Below are 22,038 nucleotides of genomic sequence, written 5' to 3'. Positions count from 1 at the left end.
TGAATGTAGAGCTTGCCTTTTCCTATGTAGAGTCTTGCTTGGTAGTCTGGCGTGTTCTTCATCTATTCTAGTAATTTCGCTTTTTATCTCTGCTACTTTCTTGGCTTTGAATTTATTTCTGTGGGAAAGATATGAGATAATCTGTCCTCTTAAGAAGGCCTTAAGAGTTTCCCAGAGTGTTCCTGCAGAGATCTCGGAGGATGTATTTGTCTCTAGAAAGAATTGGATTTGTTTGGATATAAATTCCGTACAATTCTCGTCTGCTAATAGAAGCAGGTTCAGACGCCATCTGCGGGGTGAGTGTATGGGGCTTAGTAATTTTAGCTCCAAGATCATAGGTTCATGGTCAGAAATAACAATATCATCTTATTCGCAAGATTTAATCATAGGTAAGAAGTTATTATCTATAAAGAAGTAATCAATCCTTGAGTAGCAATGATGTACTGGTGAGTAGAAAGAATATGTTCTTGAGTTTGGGTTTAAAAACCTCCAGGGGTCTGATAAGTTGTGGTCAGTTATAAATTTTGTAATTATCTTGTTAGATGCGGTTCCCCCTGTGGAAGAAGTCCTATCTAAAAGTGGATTTAGAACACAATTAAAGTCCCCAGCCATTATAACTTTGAGTGTTCAGATTGGGAATGGATGCATTCTTTATCATCGACCAATGCCAATATTACTATTCAGATCTTAAATGAATACATTTTATTACACACATTATTTACTCAGTACTTGAACTACTAGATACTTTTTTACACAAAACTCTTCTTAATTATACTGAGATACCTGTATATATTCATAATTAAATGGCCAGTATAGCACTTAGTATGGCTACCTCTGTATGTGGCCCCTATAAGGTGTCTGAATGTTCTTCCACCGTCTGCATCAGCTTCCTTCCACATTCCAAAGATGTACGTGTTGTCTGACCCAATGTGGGTGAGGGATGTCTTCGATCTTGGTTTAATCCCACTCTGAACAAAATTGTAGCAGATTGGTAATGGATACCATAGACTGACAAAATAAATAAATGGATCGATATACAGTACATATTTTGAATATATTGATTATGTCAGCGTTCACATCCTTCAAGCTGTTTTTACTACATTCACTTAAAACAGTCTCTCACACTTTGGAAAAAGTAGGATTGAAGGAGCTTAATTTTAAAGTGTTGCTTTTCTTTTTGGAGGCAGAGACAAACACTTTGCGGAAATTCTGTCCAGACAAAAAGTACAAAATGGGATCTAAACAGCTGTTAGCACTGGCCAGAGGCCTAGTCACTATATAAGCAATGTTTGAAGCCTCCAGCATGTCACATTCCACATTGAGCTGCCTGAGGATGTAATAAATGGTCCGGGTGATGTGAAAAGGCAAAAAGCAGATGATAAATACAAGAAGGACAATTACAATCATCCGGATTGATTTCTTCTTAATCCGGGAAGAGGAGGTGCCTTCAGCACTAGGCTTCATAAGCTGCTTGGCCATTAGGCAATAACAGACAATGACAGTCAGGATGGGCAAACAGAAGAGCATCACAAATATTATGGAACTGTAAACCAGAAACTGGGGAAACAATTCAGGGGGTGTTGTGTCATAGCAGAGGACATTGCCGTTGTTGTTATAGGTCTGGGAGAAATAAAGGATGGGAGCCTGGCAAGACACAACAATGATCCAGATGAGCACAGAACATATGCGGGAACGGCGCACATTAAGCCATTCCAAAGATTGCATAGGAAAACAGATACCCAAAAAGCGGTGAATGCTGATGCAGGAAAGAAAGAGGATACTGCAGTAGAGGTTGTTATAAAAAAGGAATCTGATGATTCTGCACATGGCATCACCAAAAGGCCAGCTGTTTTCTTTGGCATAGTAGTAAATGAGAAGCGGTAGGCTGATGACATACAGTGTGTCAGAGATGGACAGATTAAACATGTAAATAGTGCTCCAGCTCCATTCTTTCATGCGAAAGGTGAAGACGAAAAGGGAAAAAACATTAAGGATCAGCCCAATAACAAATACAATCCCATAACAGATTGGTAGTAAAATGAACTCAAAGTTCTCATTTAAAACACACTTGTACAGGCTGCTGTGGTTCATACTTAAAACATTTTCAAAGGGAGTAGTTACTGGATTCATTTTTCACACGGTTCCATCTGTAGCTTTCCGTCTGTTTTCCTAAAAGTTGAAAAAATATATGAATAAAGTCAGAGAATGCCAAAGGAACATTATCAATTTCAATCATACACTGTTGGCTTTGGGTACTAGATTATAGTTTTTTTAGGTTTCAGAAACTAATAGCTACAATCCTAATGCTCCAATGTACTTTGTAGTAGATTTCAACCTGGAAAGGCACAAAATACAATAACAATAATACATCAACAATACATAAATCCTGTTGACAACTGGCAGGCCTCCTTCTATAGCTTAATCCATTTACAGTTGTCTGCAGCATGGATTAATGCTGCTTCCAGTAATGTAATCGAAATTTGCTCTGCTGCTGATCAATTGTTTAAATCCAGGATTGTAATGCCATGACTTTGTCTTTCTGTAGCACGATTTATTAGTTTGTCTCTTCTCTTTGCTGTCAACTGGATTCTTCCAAATACAGGGTGGGCCATTTATATGGATACACCTTAATAAAATGGGAATGGTTGGTGATATTAACTTCCTGTTTGTGGCACATTAGTATATGTGATGGGGAAAACTTTTCAAGATGGGTGGTGACCATGGTGGCCATTTTGGATCCAACTTTTGTTTTTTCAATAGGAAGAGGGTCATGTGACACATCAAACGTATTGGGGATTTCACAAGAAAAACAATGGTGTGCTTGGTTTTAACGTAACTTTATTCTTTCATGAGTTATTTACAAGTTTCTGACCACTTATAAAATGTGTTCAATGTGCTGCCCATTGTGTTGGATTGTCAATGCAACCCTCTTCTAACACTCTTCACACACTGATAGCAACACCGCAGGAGAAATGCTAGCACAGGCTTCCAGTATCCATAGTTTCAGGTGCTGCACATCTCGTATCTTCACAGCATAGACAATTGCCTTCAGATGACCACAAAGATAAAAGTCTAAGGGGGTCAGATCGGGAGACCTTGGGGGCCATTCAACTGGCCCACGACGACCAATCCACTTTCCAGGAAACTGTTCATCTAGGATTGCTCGGACCTGACACCCATAATGTGGTGGTGCACCATCTTGCTGGAAAAACTCAGGGAACCTGCCAGCTTTAGTGCATAAAGAGGGAAACACATCATCATGTAGCAATTTCACATATCCAGTGGCCTTGAGGTTTCCATTGATGAAGAATGGCCCCACTATCTTTGTACCCCATATACCACACCATACCATCAATTTTTTTGTTCCAACAGTCTTGGAGGGATCTATCCAATGTGGGTTAGTGTCAGACCAATAGCGGTGGTTTTGTTTGTTAACTTCACCATTCACATAAAACTTTGCCTCATCACTGAACAAAATCTTCTGCGTAAACTGAGGGTCCTGTTCCAATTTTTGTTTTGCCCATTCTGCAAAATCAGTGCACCGATCTGGGTCATCCTCGTTGAGATACTGCAGTAGCTGGAGTTTGTAAGGGTGCCATTTGTGAGTAGCTAATATCCGCTGAAGGGATGTTCAACTAATGCCACTCTCCAGTGACATGCGGCGAGTGCTACGCTGTGGGCTCTTACTGAATGAAGCTAGGACAGCCACTGATGTTTCTTCATTAATGACAGTTTTCATGCGTCCACATTTTGGCAAATCCAACACTGAACCAGTTTCACGAAACTTAGCAAGCAGTTTGCTAACTGTAGCATGGGAGATGGGTGGTCTCGTAGGGTGTCTTGCATTAAAATCTGCTGCAATGACCCGGTTACTGCGTTCACCAGACATCAACACAATTTCTATCCGCTCCTAACGTGTTAACCTCTGCAACATGTCAATGGCTGTAAACAAAGAGAAACTTGTAAATAACTCATGAAAGAATAAAGTTACGTTAAAACCAAGCACACCATTGTTTTTCTTGTGAAATTCCCAATAAGTTTGATGTGTCACATGACCCTCTTCCTATTGAAAAAACAAAAGCTGGATCCAAAATGGCCGACTTCAAAATGGCCACCATGGTCACTACCCATCTTGAAAAGTTTTCCCCCTCACATATACTAATGTGCCACAAACAGGAAGTTAATATCACCAACCATTCCCATTTTATTAGGGTGTATCCATATAAATGGCCCACCCTGTATATTTTTATTTATTATTATTTTTTTTTTTTACCTCTTGACATAGGCTGGCTAGGTGAGGGTGGGAGTGGATGGGTTGTGTACCATTTATTGTATGTTGGATTTTGTTTATATCCTGTCAACTTGTCTTTATTTAATATAAAGCTGATCACAAAATAAATAAATAAATAAGCACACCTAACTACATTGTCATTAATGCCCTTTTCATCCCATTTTGCTAAATTAGCTAATCTCAGCTGTGGAATTCTCATTTTAACTGAAAATTGATACTCAAACTATACACTTTGGGAATATTCCACCATAGACACCAACCTTATTAATTCCCAATACATGAGTTACATGCCCAAAGCTACTGAACCATTCTAATATTCCTGAACAGGCTGGTCTTTTGAAGGACTTGATACCAAATCTACCACATTGCCAGCAAGCTTCCAAATGTAGTTTTAGAAATAGCAATCTGCTGTGTGCTGGTAGTGCCCAATGTATTCATACCCAACATTTGTCATTATTGTTGAGGTGAGGATGTGATGTGTGTTCTGTTTCCATGCTGCCTGTACCTAGTAGTCATAAAAGGTGAGATGTTATTCTGCCATGTGAAGGTGAAATATGCCACTGTTATATGAGATGGGGTTTGAACTTGTGGAATAGGATGGTGAACAAGCAAACTAATCAATATGCTGTGTAAACACAAGCATATTACATTTTAATAAATCCTTTCTAACAGTCATCTGTTTTTTTTGTTTTCTTATTTATTTTACAGAACACACTTTTTGGATATCTCAAGATATAAGAACTGGTCCTAGTTAAATTTTCCCTTTTAAAGTATTGAACTTGCCAGTTTCACCATGCTTTGAATGTTATTGGTCCTCAGGTCATGTCTATTGCATACGAAGTATGATGCTTTGACTATTTGAGGGCATGATTTGGTAGCCGTGGGTTAAATGTGTGGACCACTTAAAGCACTAATTCTCCTACCTAAAGTTACTGTTAGTGAAAGTCAACTTTCTCTATTTACCTGTCAGCATGAAATTTGCTGTGTGTTTACTCACTGTTACAAAAGAAAACACTGCAATATTATGTATCACTGCAAAGCTCATTGCCTATATTCTCACAGAAACATAGAAAAAGAACACCATTTTAACAGGCCAATGGTGGCGATTGCATTTGAAGAGAAAAGTCCAGATTTTCATTGTCTGACTCCTCACTTTTTAATGTCTGTGTGGTTTTTCCTCCCAAATCTCAAATACATGCATGCTAGGTTAATTAGAGATACTAAAGGTTGTCCAAAGTGGCTATATATGTGAGTGAGCCACAAGATGGTCCCTACCTTTTTACCTGAGGCAGCCAGTATAGGCTCCAGCTTTCTGCAACACTGAGTTGATTTACATGGGCTTAAAAATGTTATGTAAAACTTTACAGATTACACTGTAATCTATATTAATGCTTACAGTGCATTTATTTTCAAGGCAAAACACTGAATACATGGTCTTTTAACATTGTTTAATACAGATCAACAAAGGACAGATTTCTAAAGATAAAACTATATAGCATCCATACCTTTACTATAGAAACCACCCTATGCTTGCTCACGAGATCAGAAGATTCTGAATTCATTTCTTTATTGAAATCCTTTCAATACTGTAAATCTTAAAACAGTAATTTAAACATTTACCCTCTTAGTTCACCAACCCAATTATTGATTTTTTTCTTCCCTTTCAAGTTGGGAAGTCACTTCATCCCAACAGTCTGGGAGGTGTGAGTTAATCACATACTCCCATTATCACTCACTCCAGCTTTTTCAGATAACTAATTAATGCAACATGAATGAAAACCAGAAGACCAGGAGATGGTGACAAATGTAAAAACTTAACTTTGACAGTGACCAAACTAGAAATGAAACCTGGATCTCTGCTCTTCCAATTGATCATCCTTATCTTCTTTATGACTTATTGCCATATTATTCTTAATTTTACTTTACAACACTTTCTTACAAAAGCCACCTATACAGTAATTACAAATTTCAGGGTTAGGCTTCACGGGAAGTTCAACATTGTTCATACAAATGATATGGCAAAGTAGCTGGAGGGATGCACACCCTAAATTGCTGGTTCAACTCCACTTCTAGATTACCTACAACAGAGGGTAAATTGCATATCCTACATGTGCTTTAAATGTAAGAAAATATGTAAACAACTGCTCTGTACTGTAGTCTGACCTTAAAAAACACCTTGCATAAAGACACCTATAAAATAAAAACACAAAATTTTATCTATAGTATCTGTAGAGTTGCAATCCATTTTCTACATCCACTTTTCTATTGGTCAGGATCACATGAGCCTAAACCAGCACTAACAAGTGAAAGGCAAAGATCTGTTGTAGACCGAATACAAGTCTATCATATGTGGTACATGTGTAATGCTATGACTAATTGAAACCCATACACCACCAGAAGAAACAACTGATGCAGATCAAACCCTACCAAAACATGTTATGTAAATCCAATTTGAATCAACTGAGGAGAGCAGAACCTATAAACATGTCCTTTTGGCCCAGTGTCTTTGGACACCATATAAAATAAATGTAGCCCACATAATTTATTTTTTAATTCAAACAACAATTAGCATTCATATATCAAAACTGACCAGCACACATGCCTGGAAGGCTTCATTCTATTCATGACAAGATCAAAAACGTAATAAAAAAATGTACATTTCATACTTTTCACAGTCAATAAAGCTCTAAGGACTCACACATACCTAATATCATGTCACAAGGTGTAATTTTTACATTCGTCAGTGCCCATTTTCAAAATAAGGTGACAAAACCCAGACAAACAAAGGCTTACAAAAAAAGAAAGCTAAAGCACTGATGTTTCATTAAAACTCCTTTCTCAAAATAGCAGTCTGACACATTACCTCCCAGCCATATAAATCACACTTATTTCCAACTGAAATGTCATTATTTAGACTAAAAAATTACAAACCTGAAGACACCAAAGGCAATATAAAGGTCATCATCTGAGTTACTAGAGGTACTATTTTTATGTAAAAATACAGATTTTTACACCTTAGTATGTCTAAAATGATATTTAATATTGTAAAGGTTTGTATTATAATAAACTTATATAAATATTGTGTTGGTCGGCTGGGTGTTATGCCCAGTCGCCATGCCTGGACGGACCAGGAGGACTGTGCCTTCCCAGGACCACAAAAGGGCAGCTGCCTCGCCTGGTATCGGGGCCACGGAGTTTGAGCATAGAAGCTCAACCCTATAAGGGCCCGTGGCCACCACCAGGGGGGCACCCAGACGATTGTGCAGCCTCGGACGTCAGCACTTCCACCTTAGTGCTGGTGGAAGGAATACCGGGGACACCTGGATGGCTGGCGGGAAGTGAGAGCACCTGGAGCACGTCTGGGTGAGAATAAAAGGGGCCGCCTCCCTCTAGTCGATGACCAAGTCGGGAGGAAGAGGACACAGCTCAGTGGAGAGGAGTGGAGGCAGTGCAGGACCATTGGAGGGCCCGTAAAAAGGGTGTTTGGTGTAGGGGCACTGTGTGTTGTGTGGACATTTGGTAAATAAATGTGTGCTTTCTGGAACCATTGGCGTGTACCTGTCTGTGTTCCGGGGCTGAGCTTCCACAATTGGCATCCCAGATGGGACTCTCTGCCTGGTGAAAAGCAGGGACCCCGTGAAAAAATACTGTGGCAGCCTGGAACAGCAGGACACCACACACACACGCACTGTTGATAGCTGCAGACACACACCGCAAGAAGGCGACTCACCCAAAGACTGCCTGTGGTTTTGGGAAACGTGATCTTTACCCGATGTGGGAACGGAAGACCTGGCAAGGCATGGGAGCGGCAGGTGGGAAGGCCATACGGAGAAAGTTGCCTCCGGCATACGGGATCCAGGAGGTAAGTCCCTGGCCCAATGGCAGTTGGCCCTGGGGGACTGGGCTGGCCGGACTTTGTTTTTGTGTCTTAGGCAGGGGCTGCCTAGATCCGCGTTGGTGGCCAACGTGTGCTGATTTGCGGGGCAGCAGAAAGAACTTGGGAGGAGGAACTGCTGCTGCTCAGGAAGTCATGGCACCAGAGGAACTGCCCAGAGGCTCGCCACTGCATTGGGATTAGGAAGAAATTGATGGCGGAGAACTGGAAGTCTCCCTGAGTCTGGCAAAGGATTGGATGGTGTGTGTTGCATGCCCGCCGATGATTGGTCGGAGTCGGAACCAGCGAATGTCCGTCCTGAGCCAGGGGAGGACCCAACTGAGCAGGGGAAAAGGCTCCATGGCACGCAGCAGGCGCATAGGGCTGAACATTGGGCAAGTCCTCCATCAGCTGGTGTTCCGTCTTTGTAAACATCTCTGCATGAGCTGGAGTACTGCCTTCAGCCCGCAGAGATGCTGCTCCAGGTCATGCGCTTCCTGCGTGAGGTGTTGGAGAAGCTGGAGGGAAAAGTAATCGTGTCACTGAAGACACTACGCCAGTGGACGAAGCAGCGTGGCGCTGAACTCTTCGGCCGGAGGGACTCGACGGTGCAGATAAGTGTTACCTGTGCCATAAAGGGAAAAGGATTGTCGTGCAAAAGGGTCCTGGTATCGCTTAGTTCCGGGTACCGAGTAGCCACATCTCCGATAGTGGACACGGCAGTGAGAGACGATCGTGTGGTGAGGGCGAAAGGGCAGGTAAGACACCAGCTGTGGAGTGCCAGGGATCAGGGTGCCCTGCTCCCAGAGCCAGTGTCAGTCTTACACCTCTCTACAGGGATGCAGACGGTGTGGGGTCTTTGTTTTTCCTCATAAGTAGACTCAGACCAGAGTAAGAGGAGGATGCGGAAAAAGAAAGCCAGCTCCTGCAACAAGGGAGGACGTGAGGCTGGAAGCTCACGTCCGGTGAAGGGCCACCCTCTGCCGTGGCGGAGGAAAGCCTCGAGGTCAGCTGGGAAGACGGGGGTGCGAGCATTCCCATCGGATGTCTCAGGTTTGGGGGCATGGAGACCTCGGAGGGGGCGCCGGGGTGCTGGTCGAAGGGGGGAAGTATTGCCTGAACAGAATGGAGAGAGGCACCAGGTGGTGGCGTCAAGGCGACGGCTCCGCCCCTTTTTCCAGCTTTTGTCTTTCAGGACCAGACCCTGGACAAGAGTGTGTCGGCTCCCTGCCGTGGGAGACTTGCCCTCAAGGGACGGGCCACTGGCCCCTGTGGGTCTCAGCTGATGGAGGAGCAGTGTGGTGGTTGGCTGGGGGTTGTGCCCAGTCGCCATGCCTGGATGGACCAGAAGAGGGACTGTGCCTTCCTAGGACCACGAGAGGGCAGCTGCCCCACCTGGTATGGGGGCCAGGGGGCACCCGGACAATTGTGCGGCCTCGGATGTCAGTACTTCTGCCACACCCGGAGGTGCTGGCGGAAGGAATATCAGGGACACCCAGAGGGCTTCCGGGTGATCGTGCGGCATTTCTGCCACACCAGGAAGTGCCACAGGAAGTCAGTCAGAGAGCACCTGGAGCACGTCCGGGTGAGAATAAAAGGTGCCGCCTCCCTTTAGTCGATAGCTGTAGTCGGGAGGAAGAGGAGAGAGCTCGGTGGAGAGGAGTGGAGGCGGTGCAGGACCATTGGAGGGCCCGTGAAGAGGGTGTTTGATGCAGGGGCACTGTGCGTTGTGTGGAAATTTGGTAAATAAACGTGTGCTCTTTCGAACCATCGGTATGTGCCTGTCTGTGTTCCAGGGCTGACCTTCTACAATATATTACACTGCAATTATAATGCTGCGACACAGTGTTTAGCACTGTGTAGCTTCTCTTTCTTGCAATTTTAAGGACTCTTAGTGGGTCTGGGTATCTGTCTATGTAGAGCTGGAATGTTCTCACAATATTTCTGTAGGTTTTCTCTACAGTAGTAGTTTTCTCTCCTTTCACATCATGAAAACACATATATTATGCTTAAAGGCCAAATATAAATTAATGTGGACGTGTGAATGAATGTACCCTACAATGAATTGCGTTAAAGGCTGGTTACTGTTTTGTGCCTGATACTGCTGAGGTGGACACTGGCCTTCTGCAGCCTTCTAATGGATAAAACCAGGATAGAAAATTAGCCATAACAAGATGTGTACAAATATGAAGTACAGTTTTTATGGGCGTAATCGGTGAGTGCCTGCGGTAAACACTTTCAAATTCATGAAAATTTCTGCATTCACTAAGCACAATGTGGCAATCTTAGGATAAGGAGGAGTTCTGTTTTAAAAATCTATTTCTCTACTTCGAACAAATAGTAAGCTCTATGTGGAAATTCTGTTGAGACAAAAGACACAAAATGGCATCTAAACAGCCATTAGCACTAGCCATAGCCCTGGTCACTATAAAAACAATATTTGATGTGTCCAGCATGTATTCCACATTGAGCATTGAAAGGCAGAAAGCAAAGAATTAAAACAAGGATGACAATCATAATCATCCTGACTGGTTTCTTCTTTGTCAGGGAAAAGGAGGTGCCCTCAACAATAGGCTGCATAAAGGCCATGTCATACTATGCAACCTTTCCAGCAACGTTCGGTCATTGCCTTCAATTACATAATCTTAGTGAAACAGAGCTAATGTGAAGCTAATGTGACATGCCCAGTGACTTGCTCTGACAAAATTATTTAATTTTGTTTTAAGTCATAGTGGTGGCTCTCTGTGGGAGCTAACAGCCATTGAAAGCTCCTCTGGAAGTCCAGTACACTACATGCAGCTACAAGGAATAAGGAACAAGTGTGTTTTGAGAATAAAAGCGAAGCTAATCTTTCCGATGTCTTGTGTATTAAAAACCACAACAGAATGGATAAAAGAATAAGGGCTGAGACTGCAGCTCAACTCACCATAGCTTTTTATTCCGTAATTCAGCTCCAGCTCTGCCAAGCAGCAAGTCATCAACTGTCACAAAAAAGGGTAAGCACAACTTTGTTGGACTCAGAACACAACTGGCAAATATGAAATGGCTAACGATTTTCAGTTGTTTACAGTCAGGCATTCCAGTGATGAGATCAGAAACCACATTCGACAAACTTGACTGTTGTTGAAAACGAGGGCTTTTGACAAATGATACAAGTTATGGGACTGCGGTATGCTATACCAACCAAAAAGCAAATGAGTGAAGTTATTGTACCAAGGCTTTGCCACTTCGCTCAGGTCAGTGGAGAGTGTGGCCCTAACTTGCAATAACTGAACATGTAGGGAAGCAGATTCCTACATGACAATCAATCATTAAAAAACGAATCAGCACCTGTGGCAGATGTGTTGCAGACAATCGCAATGCATGACTGGCTGTTGTTCAAAAAACCTTTCTAGCATTTCCAATGCACTGATCCATCACATGATTGCATCAATCACAAGTTTGTGTGTTGGCAAGTCTAATAAATGATGCTTCTCTTTAAGTATATGGCCCGCTGTACTGCTACGGTGGAAACAGTTTGCAACACGCCTCACCCAGCAGAGCAAGCAGGCAATTATAGGAATATTCAGGGCAGTCTGGAATAACAAAGTGTTTGTGCAAATCAGCTGACGTGAAGCAGCTCCACAAGATGTACTGTACAGATTATATTAGCAGTGTTAATAGTCACGATGGCTGTTTTTTTTTTTCTTTTTAATTATCCAGTGCTACTTACAAGCAAGCATCAGCTCTAGATCCTCAAAATGCTTCTTTTCTGTTTTTTTCTGGGGAGGACACATTTTCAAGACTGATTAATGTGACTGCTACAAGTGTAAAACTGAAGATATGTGTAACTTGTGGAATTATACAAAGACACAAATCTTCCCACTGTACCTTTAATTTCAACTAATTCAAGTTTATTTTAAATTTTCAATAGGAGAATAAATTTACCTAGCAGTTTAGTTGAAGGGTGTCTACATTGAGATTCATAACATATGAAAAGGTTATTGAATAACATTTATTACTTAAGAAGCAATATTTGATTATTTTATAAGAATATTATTCACAAGATGTTTTATAAAGTAGATGCCATTGCATTGTATTAAAACAAGGAGAGCCCTATAATATGTGTTGACCCTGATGTGGCAATATATATGTTAGTTAAACTATGGAAAATTTTGAATGAGTGAAGTGACGTGAATCTTTTTTTTTAATATTAATGATATTTTGTACCACATCTTTCAAATACTGATGTTAACTATTCATTGTTAATAAAGTATTTCTTCTTAAATGTCACTGCATGCTTAAGCATATGTTATGAAGTCACTATGTAGACCCCCTTCAAATAAAGTGTTAACTGAATTTTGTCACATTATATTAATGTTCTCTATGCATGGTTAAGTAATCTCTAAAAAAGCCAGCACTTAAAATATATCAGTGCACGCTAATTGTGAATTTCCCCTTGGGATTAATAAAGTATCTATCTATCTATCTATCTATCTATCTAATTGAGTCAAGATAAAATCAATATTGAATCGAATCAGGGCATTGTGAATTAAAATCAGATCAAATTGGGATATCAGTGCCAATACCCAGCCCTAACTGCTATACAAACTTTGAAAGTCAAGAAGCTTCAAGATCTGTTCAAGACACTTCTTAAGTGACAATCCATGCCATCACTCAAACAGCTGCCAAGTGATGAATAAAGTAAGCCATCTTTTTGACTTCAGATCGTAAGTATATGATATGTACGTATGTGGAGCGATAAATACTTTTTAATAACTCATTGCTATTTTATTAGAAACAAATTTACAACACTCTTCCTCTTCACGCACCTTTACTAGAACAAAATAAGAAAGGAATTTACCCTGTGTATTCATTTCCTTAAAACTTAAATGAAAAAAACTAAATAGGTAGTAGCGCTCTTAGGAAATACTCAGGCTGCATTCCATGCTGTAACAAAAGAGACAGTCCAGATTCTAAGAAGAATATGTCTTATGACTTCACCACCTTGTTGCAGTCTTTGTCAAATTAACAGTGTGTGACAAATAACAATACCTGCAAAAGATCACTATGCATAATATGTTTTACATAGCACCATTATGAACATTGATAATCACAAGGCATTTACAGAGGACAATATATCGATCAATAATATTAAAAAAAGACTGAAAAGGGGAAAAAAAACCCAGAAATTGTACCCAAAGGGCCAATAAGTAGACATCCAGCATTGGCACCAAAATTTCAGTTGTAAGCAGGTTGAACAATGCCATAGGTGGGCATTTTCAGTGAATTCAGCAGTATCTAATTTCTAAGAAAATATCTACCCATCAGTGTTGCTTTGTAAGCACTATCTCCTCACAACTCCAGGAGACCACACCTGAATCCCTGTCTGGACATTGCCTTTGTGGATTCTACATGTTCTCCCTTTGAATATTCTCCCATATTATAAAGATATGAGTCAGAAATTGGATGGCAAATCTAAGCTGGCCCTATGCAAGTGTGAACTAAGATAAACTAGCACCAATCCAAGGTTGGACAATACCTCTGTACCTGATGCTTACATGATATGGTACATTATCAACAATCCAAAAATGGATTCAGAAGGCTCAGTGATAGATAAACAGATGTTTTATGTCATTAACACTGAGTGTCACAGATAGCTATGCTGAATACCCCCTTGGTATAAAGTAATAACCCTACTTTCAGTAGAGTATTTGATATATCCAAAAGTGAAGAAATTAATTAATTAGTACATTCTTTACTTTGAAACAGTCAGGATACTAATCTCACAGTCATGCCCATGTTTGCTATGAGAAGCCCAAATGCACATCTTCCTCTGCTTTGGGCAAATTAAACAGTGGCTTGCATATAAGCATCTACAAGATTCACCTCTGGTCTAAGATGACATATTAATAAATATGCTGCATAACGTTTTTTGTGATATCACAAAAATATATATTCTATGCAAAGAAATTAATCATTAAAGAAATCTATTCTAATTGGGACAGGACTCTTACCCCCTGACAGTCCTTACCTGGATTAAGTGGGTGATTGCTGTTATGATTTGTAGCAGAAATGGGTTCATGTGTAAGTGGAGCAGCTTACACAATCAATATTTAAAGCCTGTTTCTGTCTTAAGTTTGGAAACTCTTTGGTGATCCATGATGCAGATATGATGGTTAAAATGTGATGTACACGTATATCCAAGCATGTAAAAAAATTAATTTTAAAAGGAATTGGGTTAGCCTGTCTTTTGAATTAAAAAATGCATTTACTTCCTCCCCCTGCTTTGCTAACAACCTCTCATCCCAAGTACAGTACTTCATTTTTCCTAATACCTGAGTTTACATTCACTAGCTAATATGCAGACAACCATTAGAACAAAGTTTCCACAGATATTAAAGTCACATTATGCCCTCCAAAGTTTTTCAAGGAAATAAGCACAATAATAAATGTTCTGTATAGATAAGAGATGGGTGGACAGCATCAATATTTAATAATAAATCAAAGCTTAAGAAAATAAATCTTGTTCATGTTAAAGCCATAACTAGATTTAAAACATCTTCTTCTGATGATACAATATTGAAATGTAAGCAAATACAAATTATTTAAGCATTCAGCCAACATATTCCAATTGGTCTTTTTGGAGATTAAGTATTTACAGTGGAAATCTTCATGGTTTGACACATTTTATGATGTATTTTCTATAAAACAATACATTTTGCAAATACTTCACTAATGATGGGTATTTAAAAGATATTTACTACTTTTAAAACTAGTTATCCTTGTATAATAAACTTAGAACTTAGAAGTGAAAATACTTTGGATAAGAATTCACTGTATTTAATACGTGACCAATCTCATGGCATGACACAGGAACATTTCCCCATTTCAAAATGAACATATTCAGTAACTTTTAAGATTTCTCGAGGAAGTAATGAATGTCTAAAACCTCTATACTGAAAAACTAATTTCAGTAAAAAGAGAAACGTCTGAATAAATAAATAGTATCCATTTAAAGCCCACTTCAGCATATAAGTGCAACTGAACTGGAGAAACCAAAAAAAAATTTCTAGCCGTACTAATTTAAATTTTTAACTTTTGCAACAAGTTGGAAAGCATATTAGATTTTATCCTATCAGCTTTGAAGCAAAATTTTTAAAAGAAACCACTGTAAAAAGTTATTTTTCTACATCTTTAAAAGTAATCCTGCAATATCACTGCTTAGTAAAATGCAGCACTGTATACTTATTTTTTCACGCTTACACAAAATGATTTGAGACTTTAACCAGAGAAACAAAGTTTAAAGAGCACCTTTAAATATGATGTAATCTGCCAAGAACAACAACAACAGTTGGAACGGCTAATGTTGATACACAGGGCTGAAAAACAACCTAAGAAACAGCCTAGAACGGGAATGCATAAGAAATGTTGTCCAACCAACCAAACCACCAAGAACATTAATCACGCTTTGTGTTTTTAAGACCATTCCATAGGAACCAAATTTCTAAATTTGTGTTAAGCACGAGTGATTTTTATGGTGTAATTTTTGAATCAACAAATCTGTGTCACTACCCTTTGTTTTGTTTTTGCTTTTTTCCCCATTATAGAAATAACCTTTATTTTATTATTCATTTTGCTGATACATTTTGACACAGCCCTTCACCAATTCCAAATTCAATTTAATGTGTAATTAATTTTAAACCTTGGGCAGCACAATAATTGTGCTGTCTTACAGTTCCAGGAGACTGGGTCCAAATCAACAGATTGGTCATCATCTACAGTACACTGTCATTACAGTGGGATTACAACATTCTCCATTGTTCCTCCAGTGTCCCAAAGATCTGGAAGTTAGGTTAACTGGCAACTCTAAACTAACCAAATAGGAAACAGTGTGGGTATTTGCATGCTTGTGTCTTGCGCCCAATGCTTTCTAGCATAAAGACCAGCTTGGTAACATGAACAGAAAATGGATGAACATCATTTAATTTCCTCACTAGGGAGAGAAGAAACCAGTCTTTAGTGTATTCTATATAATTACATTTCTCTGAAATGTTTATTAATTATGATTTTAATGAGACACATGTCATATTAGTTAATCCTTCGGATTCAATAATGATTTTTTGTTATACTAGTAAGAACCCTACTAAACCATGCATTTTTACAGTGACATTTAGTTGTGTTAATTTACTTATTCATTACAATACCGTAATATAGAATTTTATCAAATTACTGATGTGAAAAAAGACTGTTTTTTGAAGACGGGTATCCTAAGATAACACATTTATATATAACCTGCCTCATAATAAAGACGCCTAAAAACATGTAAATAAGAGTAGCTGAAACAGTAAAGAAATGCTCAAATCACTGCATTCAGACGAACATCAGAAGTACTGTATTCGAAATTTGTGTGCGACGGCACAGTTTTGAATCACATAAGAAATTGTTTTTTTGTTTAATATCCAATAAAGTTTAAAAAAAACAATAAACCTACAAGACAAATACGGCAAGCATATTGTCATTAAGAAAAAAAGACGGATGGTGATCTGTCCATACATCGGAAACGAAAAGGTTTTAAACATATCTTTTAAATGGGAGAACGGAGACATAAACATGAATTACTTTTGGAATCTCATGCCACGAACTATTAACCTACTATAAACAAAACATTATTATTAGATCTACTAATAGATCCTGTACGCTACGTAGAGACAGCACCTGGCACAATTACGGATACACTCTCAAGCAGAACAGAAATTAATTTCTGATTTCTGACTTACAAAAACTAGTGATAAACTTCTAGAATTCAGCATCACGAAGGAGATTATTGCTTTGCAAGCTGATGAGAGCGCAGCACTCTGCACCGGTCTGTGCTGTCTTGCTGTACAAGACGCATTTGGAATTAATAAAAGACGCGGATGCACTGAGCCACACATTTTGCCTGGCACTTCAGATTTAAACAGTCGTCGATCATGTAGTTTGGGGGCTTTATTCTCCTTTTATAAATACGTCGTCCATGGCTCATAAATGCTCTGTGGATAAAAAAAAAATCCCCCTTGGCTACACAACCGATGTTGTTATAGCAATGAAATATACCAACTTTAGCACACTTACCACATGCGGTTGTACGTCAAGTCACATTAATGGAAGTCGTAAAATCCTAACTGTTTAATTGAAATTTGGGCTTTTCAGCACTTTCACACTTACACTGATTTGCCCAGTTATCCATTTAAACCTGTTCAAAAACAATCTCAACCCCATGTTATTTGCATCCTTATAGTCTGTTCGCTTCAGGCTGTTAATGCTTGGAAAGCACAACTTTATTTTTTGTACTTACCAAAAGATTGACTCGTTTGAATAATGAGAATCCGACAGGGTGACAAACTCCCCCACACTCTTTAAACACAGAAGTACGTTAAACCCAGCAAAGCCTCTTGACGCCTGACCCAACAAGCCGCTCTTTCCTGGACAGAAAGGTTCACACGCGCCGCAGCAGAGTGGGGGACGGGGCCTGAAGTACGTGAGTGGTTACTCGAGAGCAGAGGCGTGGCTTTAGAGAGTTAGGAAAACAAGCGCTCCTCAAAAAAGGAGAAAAGAGCACGACAGGTAAGTGAATGTAAAAAGATTACAATATGCAAGCTTTCGAGCTTTCCTGAAGAATGGGCCTCAGTTACCTCGAAAGGTGGCATTCTGCTTGACTTCTCACAACATCCATATTGGCTAACACGGTACAACACCCTGCTACTACAGTACATTTACCTCTTTACAAAGCGAATATACTGTACTGCTTCTTGTGACGGAGGAAGGGTTAATAGTCTTATATGTAGAGTACCGAGTAGGCACTGTTTGGGAAAGGAATGGCATTTACTGTATAAAATAGGTTTTCATCTTACATTAGTGTACAGTGAATTATCTGCCCAGAACAAACGCAACAAATATATTATTCAGAGGAAAATAACAAAGTACCAGCAACTGACATTCAGTCTCCTAGTCCTCAAAGGCGCTAGCAACTAAAGAGCCATCACAAAGACAGCCAGGTGGTCTTCTAGATGGCAGTAGTTTAGGAGGGGGCAACTCGTGGCCAGTTGCTACTCAGACACAAGCTACAGCCTGGCCAACCCGGGTGTCTGATGTCGTAAGAGCCGAAACAGCCAATGACCCCAGGTACTGTACATCCAAGTGCATCGACATATGAATTCTGTGAAAATATACTGTACCAATATAATTGTTTGAAATACATACTGTAGGGTACTATGTTAATTAAGGAACTTTTAAAGTAATCAGATTGGCAGGTGTAAATTAGCACAGTATGAGAAAGTGTTTGTGTTCTGAGACCATAAATCACAACCCCAAATCAGAAAAAGTTGGGATTGCACGCTTGGTATCCTCAGTGTCAAAAAGTTTTTGTTTTTTTTTAAGTGTTGTGAGGAGGAATGGCGACATTTTGACATGGCCTTTTTATAACTTCATTTTAATCTTAATTTAACTTAATCCTGATACTCTATATGTTCAATTTCCTCAAAATAACTATTCATGGTGGCTCTAAAATCGGTACAACAACAACAACATTTATTTATATAGCACATTTTCATACAAACAGTAGCTCAAAATGCTTTACATATTAAAGAATAGAAAAATTAAAAAGACACAATTATAAGACAAAATAAATCAACATTAATTAACATCGAATAGGAGTAAGGTTCAATGGCCAGGGGGGACAGAAAAAACAAAAAAACTCCAGACGGCTGGAGAAAAATAAAATCTGTAGGGATTCCAGACCATGAGACCGCCCAGTCCCCTCTGGGCATTCTACCTAACATAAATGAAACAGTCCTCTTTGGATTTAGGATTCTCACGGAAGGGCTTGATGATGATGATGGTCATGTAAACTTCTGCCTTTACGCCACCACCACAAAGAAACCGGAAAAAGAAACAGAAAAGAGAGTAGGGGTCAGTACCGATTTTAGAGCCACCATGAATAGTTATTTTTAGGAAATTGAACATATAGAGTATCAGGATTAAGTTAAATTAAGATTAAAATGAAGTTATAAAAGGCCATGTTAAAGTAATGTGTTTTCAGCAGTGTTTTAAAGTGCTCTACTGTATCAGCCTGGCGAATTCCTATTGGCAGGCTATTCCAGATTTTAGGTGCATAGCAGCAGAAGGCCGCCTCACCACTTCTTTTAAGTTTTGTTCTTGGAATTCTAAGGAGACACTCATTTGAGGATCTGAGGTTACGATTTGGAATATAAGGTGTCAGACATTCCGATATATAAGATGGGGTGAGATTATTTAAGGCTTTATAAACCATAAGCAGAATTTTAAAGTCAATCCTGAATGACACAGGTAACCAGTGTAGTGACATCAAAACTGGAGAAATGTGTTCTGATTTTCTTTTCCTAGTTAGGATTCTAGCAGCTGCATTCTGCACTAGTTGCAAACGATTTATATCTTTTTGGGTAGTCCTGAGAGGAGTGCATTACAGTAATCTAGTCGACTGAAAACAAACGCGTGAACTAATTTCTCAGCATCTTTCAGTGATATAAGAGGTCTAACTTTACTTATGTTTCTTAAGTGAAAAATGCTGTCCTAATGATCTGATTAATATGTGATTTAAAATTCAGATTACAGTCAACAATCACCCCTAAGCTTTTTACCTCCGTCTTGACTTTTAATCCTAATGTATCCAGTTTATTTCTAATAGCCTCATTGTATCCATTATTGCTGATCACTAAAATTTCAGTTTTCTCTTTATTTAACTTGAGAAAATTACTATTCATCCATTCTGAGATACAGTCAGACATTGTGTTAGTGAATCAATAGAATCAGGGTCATCAGGTGCTATTGATAAGTACAGCTGTGTGTCATCAGCATAGCTGTGGTAGCTCACGTTGTGCCCTGAGATAATCTGACCTAACGGAAGCATGTAGATTGAGAATAACAGCGGACCCAGGATAGAGCCTTGTGGAACACCATATGGATATCATGTGTCTTGAGTTGTAATTCCCACAACTAACAAAAATTTTCTCCCTGTCAGGTAGGATTCAAACCAATTTAAGACACTGCCAGAGAGGCCCACCCATTGACTAAGGCGATTTCTAAGAATGTTGTGATCAATGGTGTCAAATGCAGCACTCAGATCTAAGAGGATGAGAACAGATAAATGGCCTCTGTCTGCATTTACCCAAGTCATTTACTACTTTAACGAGTGCAGTTTCTGTGCTGTGATTTGTTCTAAAACCGACTGAAATTTATCAAGAATAGCATGTTTATTTAGGTGGTCATTTAACTGCATAATGACTGCCTTCTCAGAACTTTACTTAAGAAGGCAGGTTAGAGATGGGTCTAAAATTTTCAAGAGCTGAGGGTCAAGATTATGTTTCTTAAGTAGGGGTTTAACTACAGCAGTCTTAAGACAGTCTGGGAAGACCCCAGTATCTAGTGACGAATTTACTATGTCAGAACATTATCAATTAGCACGCCTGATACTTCTTTGAAAAACCTTGTTGGTATGGGTCAAGGACGAGGTGGAGGGTTTTAATTGAGAGATTATTTTTTTAAATCAGGTAAATCTATCCTAGTGAAAGAGTTTAATTTGTTTATAACAGGATGCTGGGGTTTAGGAGGATCCTTAGTGTTGGAGGATATACTATGTTATTTCTAATATCATTAATTTTTGATTGAAAATACAGCGACAGCCTCACAGGTTTCACTGGAAGTACTTAGGAGGCATTCCTTTGAGCTACCTGGGTTTAGTAGGCGATCAATTGTAGAAAATAAGACTCTGGGATTACTAGCATTGTTATTTATAATCTTGAGAAATAGCAGCGTCTCTCAAGATGGACAGTGTTATTGTATTCTGTTATTTTGACTTTTAATATTTCATGGTGGATAGTAAGTTTAGTCTTCCTCCATTGACGCTCAGCTCTACGCATGTTCTCTTTAAATCAGACACTCTTTGGGTCTTCCATGGTATAACAATGCTAGAAGATTTTTTCACTGTCTTTTCAGGTGCAACTATGTCAACAGCAGCTCTCACTTTAGAATTAAATCTTTCCACCTTACTATTTACATTATCCTCGCTATTATAGCTGGCACTATAAACGGACTGATTGCTTAAAATGTTTGTAAGTTTTAAAGCTGCTGCCGAATCAAAGAAGCGTTTTTTAACAATATGCTTCTCATGAGTGTTTTTTATCATTATTTCTATATTAAAAGTAGAAGAAAATGGTCTGATAGACCAATATCAATGATCTGTTTTATATCAACTTTCAGTCCTTTAGTAATCACTAAGTCTAATGTATGACCTGCTTTATGTGTAGGCTGATTTATGAGTTGTCTCAAATCAAAAGAATCCAGGAGGTTCATAAATTCTTTTACTTTTAGATCACACTGATTATCTATATGAAAATTAAAGTCGCCAACTATTAGGAGTGTGTCATAGTTAGTAATTAAAATTGACATTAAGTCAGAGAATTCCTCAAAAAATGACGCGTTATATTTAGGAGGTCTATACACGGATAGTACTAGAACTTGAGAATCTCCATGAATAACAACGGCGAGATACTCAAAGGACTTGAACTTACCAAAACTGACATCTTTACATTTTAATCGGCTCGAGTAAATGTTAGCCAATCCGCCCCTTTTCCCTGGCGGTCTGCATGAGTAAAACTGTAATCCGGGCAGATTCGATTAAAACTGCGCGCATCTGAATTAAGCCATGTTTCATTTAGTGCAATAAGATCTATTTTTATCACTAATAAGATCGTTGATAAAAAACGTTTTGTTAGTTAAAGCTCTAACATTTAATAGTGCCATATTTAATGTTTCGGAGGTGCAGAGATGAGTACTATGTGCGTTATTGATATTTGGAATAGGAACTAAATTATTATTA

General features: G+C 39.1%; 1 protein-coding gene across 1 annotated transcript; it reads right to left on the bottom strand.

Annotated features, from left to right (window-relative positions):
- Positions 1-673: 673 nt before the first annotated feature.
- LOC120524232 (P2Y purinoceptor 2-like) lies at positions 674-17,613 on the bottom strand. The gene is made up of 2 exons (XM_039746091.1): positions 17,482-17,613; positions 674-2,169 (listed from the first exon to the last, which is right to left on the bottom strand). The coding sequence occupies exon 2, from the start codon at positions 2,128-2,130 to the stop codon at positions 1,120-1,122; it is 1,011 nt and encodes a 336-aa protein (XP_039602025.1). The 5' UTR covers positions 2,131-2,169; positions 17,482-17,613; the 3' UTR covers positions 674-1,119.
- Positions 17,614-22,038: the final 4,425 nt, after the last annotated feature.

Source organism: Polypterus senegalus, chromosome 2 (genome assembly GCF_016835505.1).
Source record: "Polypterus senegalus isolate Bchr_013 chromosome 2, ASM1683550v1, whole genome shotgun sequence".
NCBI lineage: Eukaryota > Metazoa > Chordata > Cladistia > Polypteriformes > Polypteridae > Polypterus > Polypterus senegalus.
This window is presented reverse-complemented; position numbering and strand designations above follow the sequence as displayed.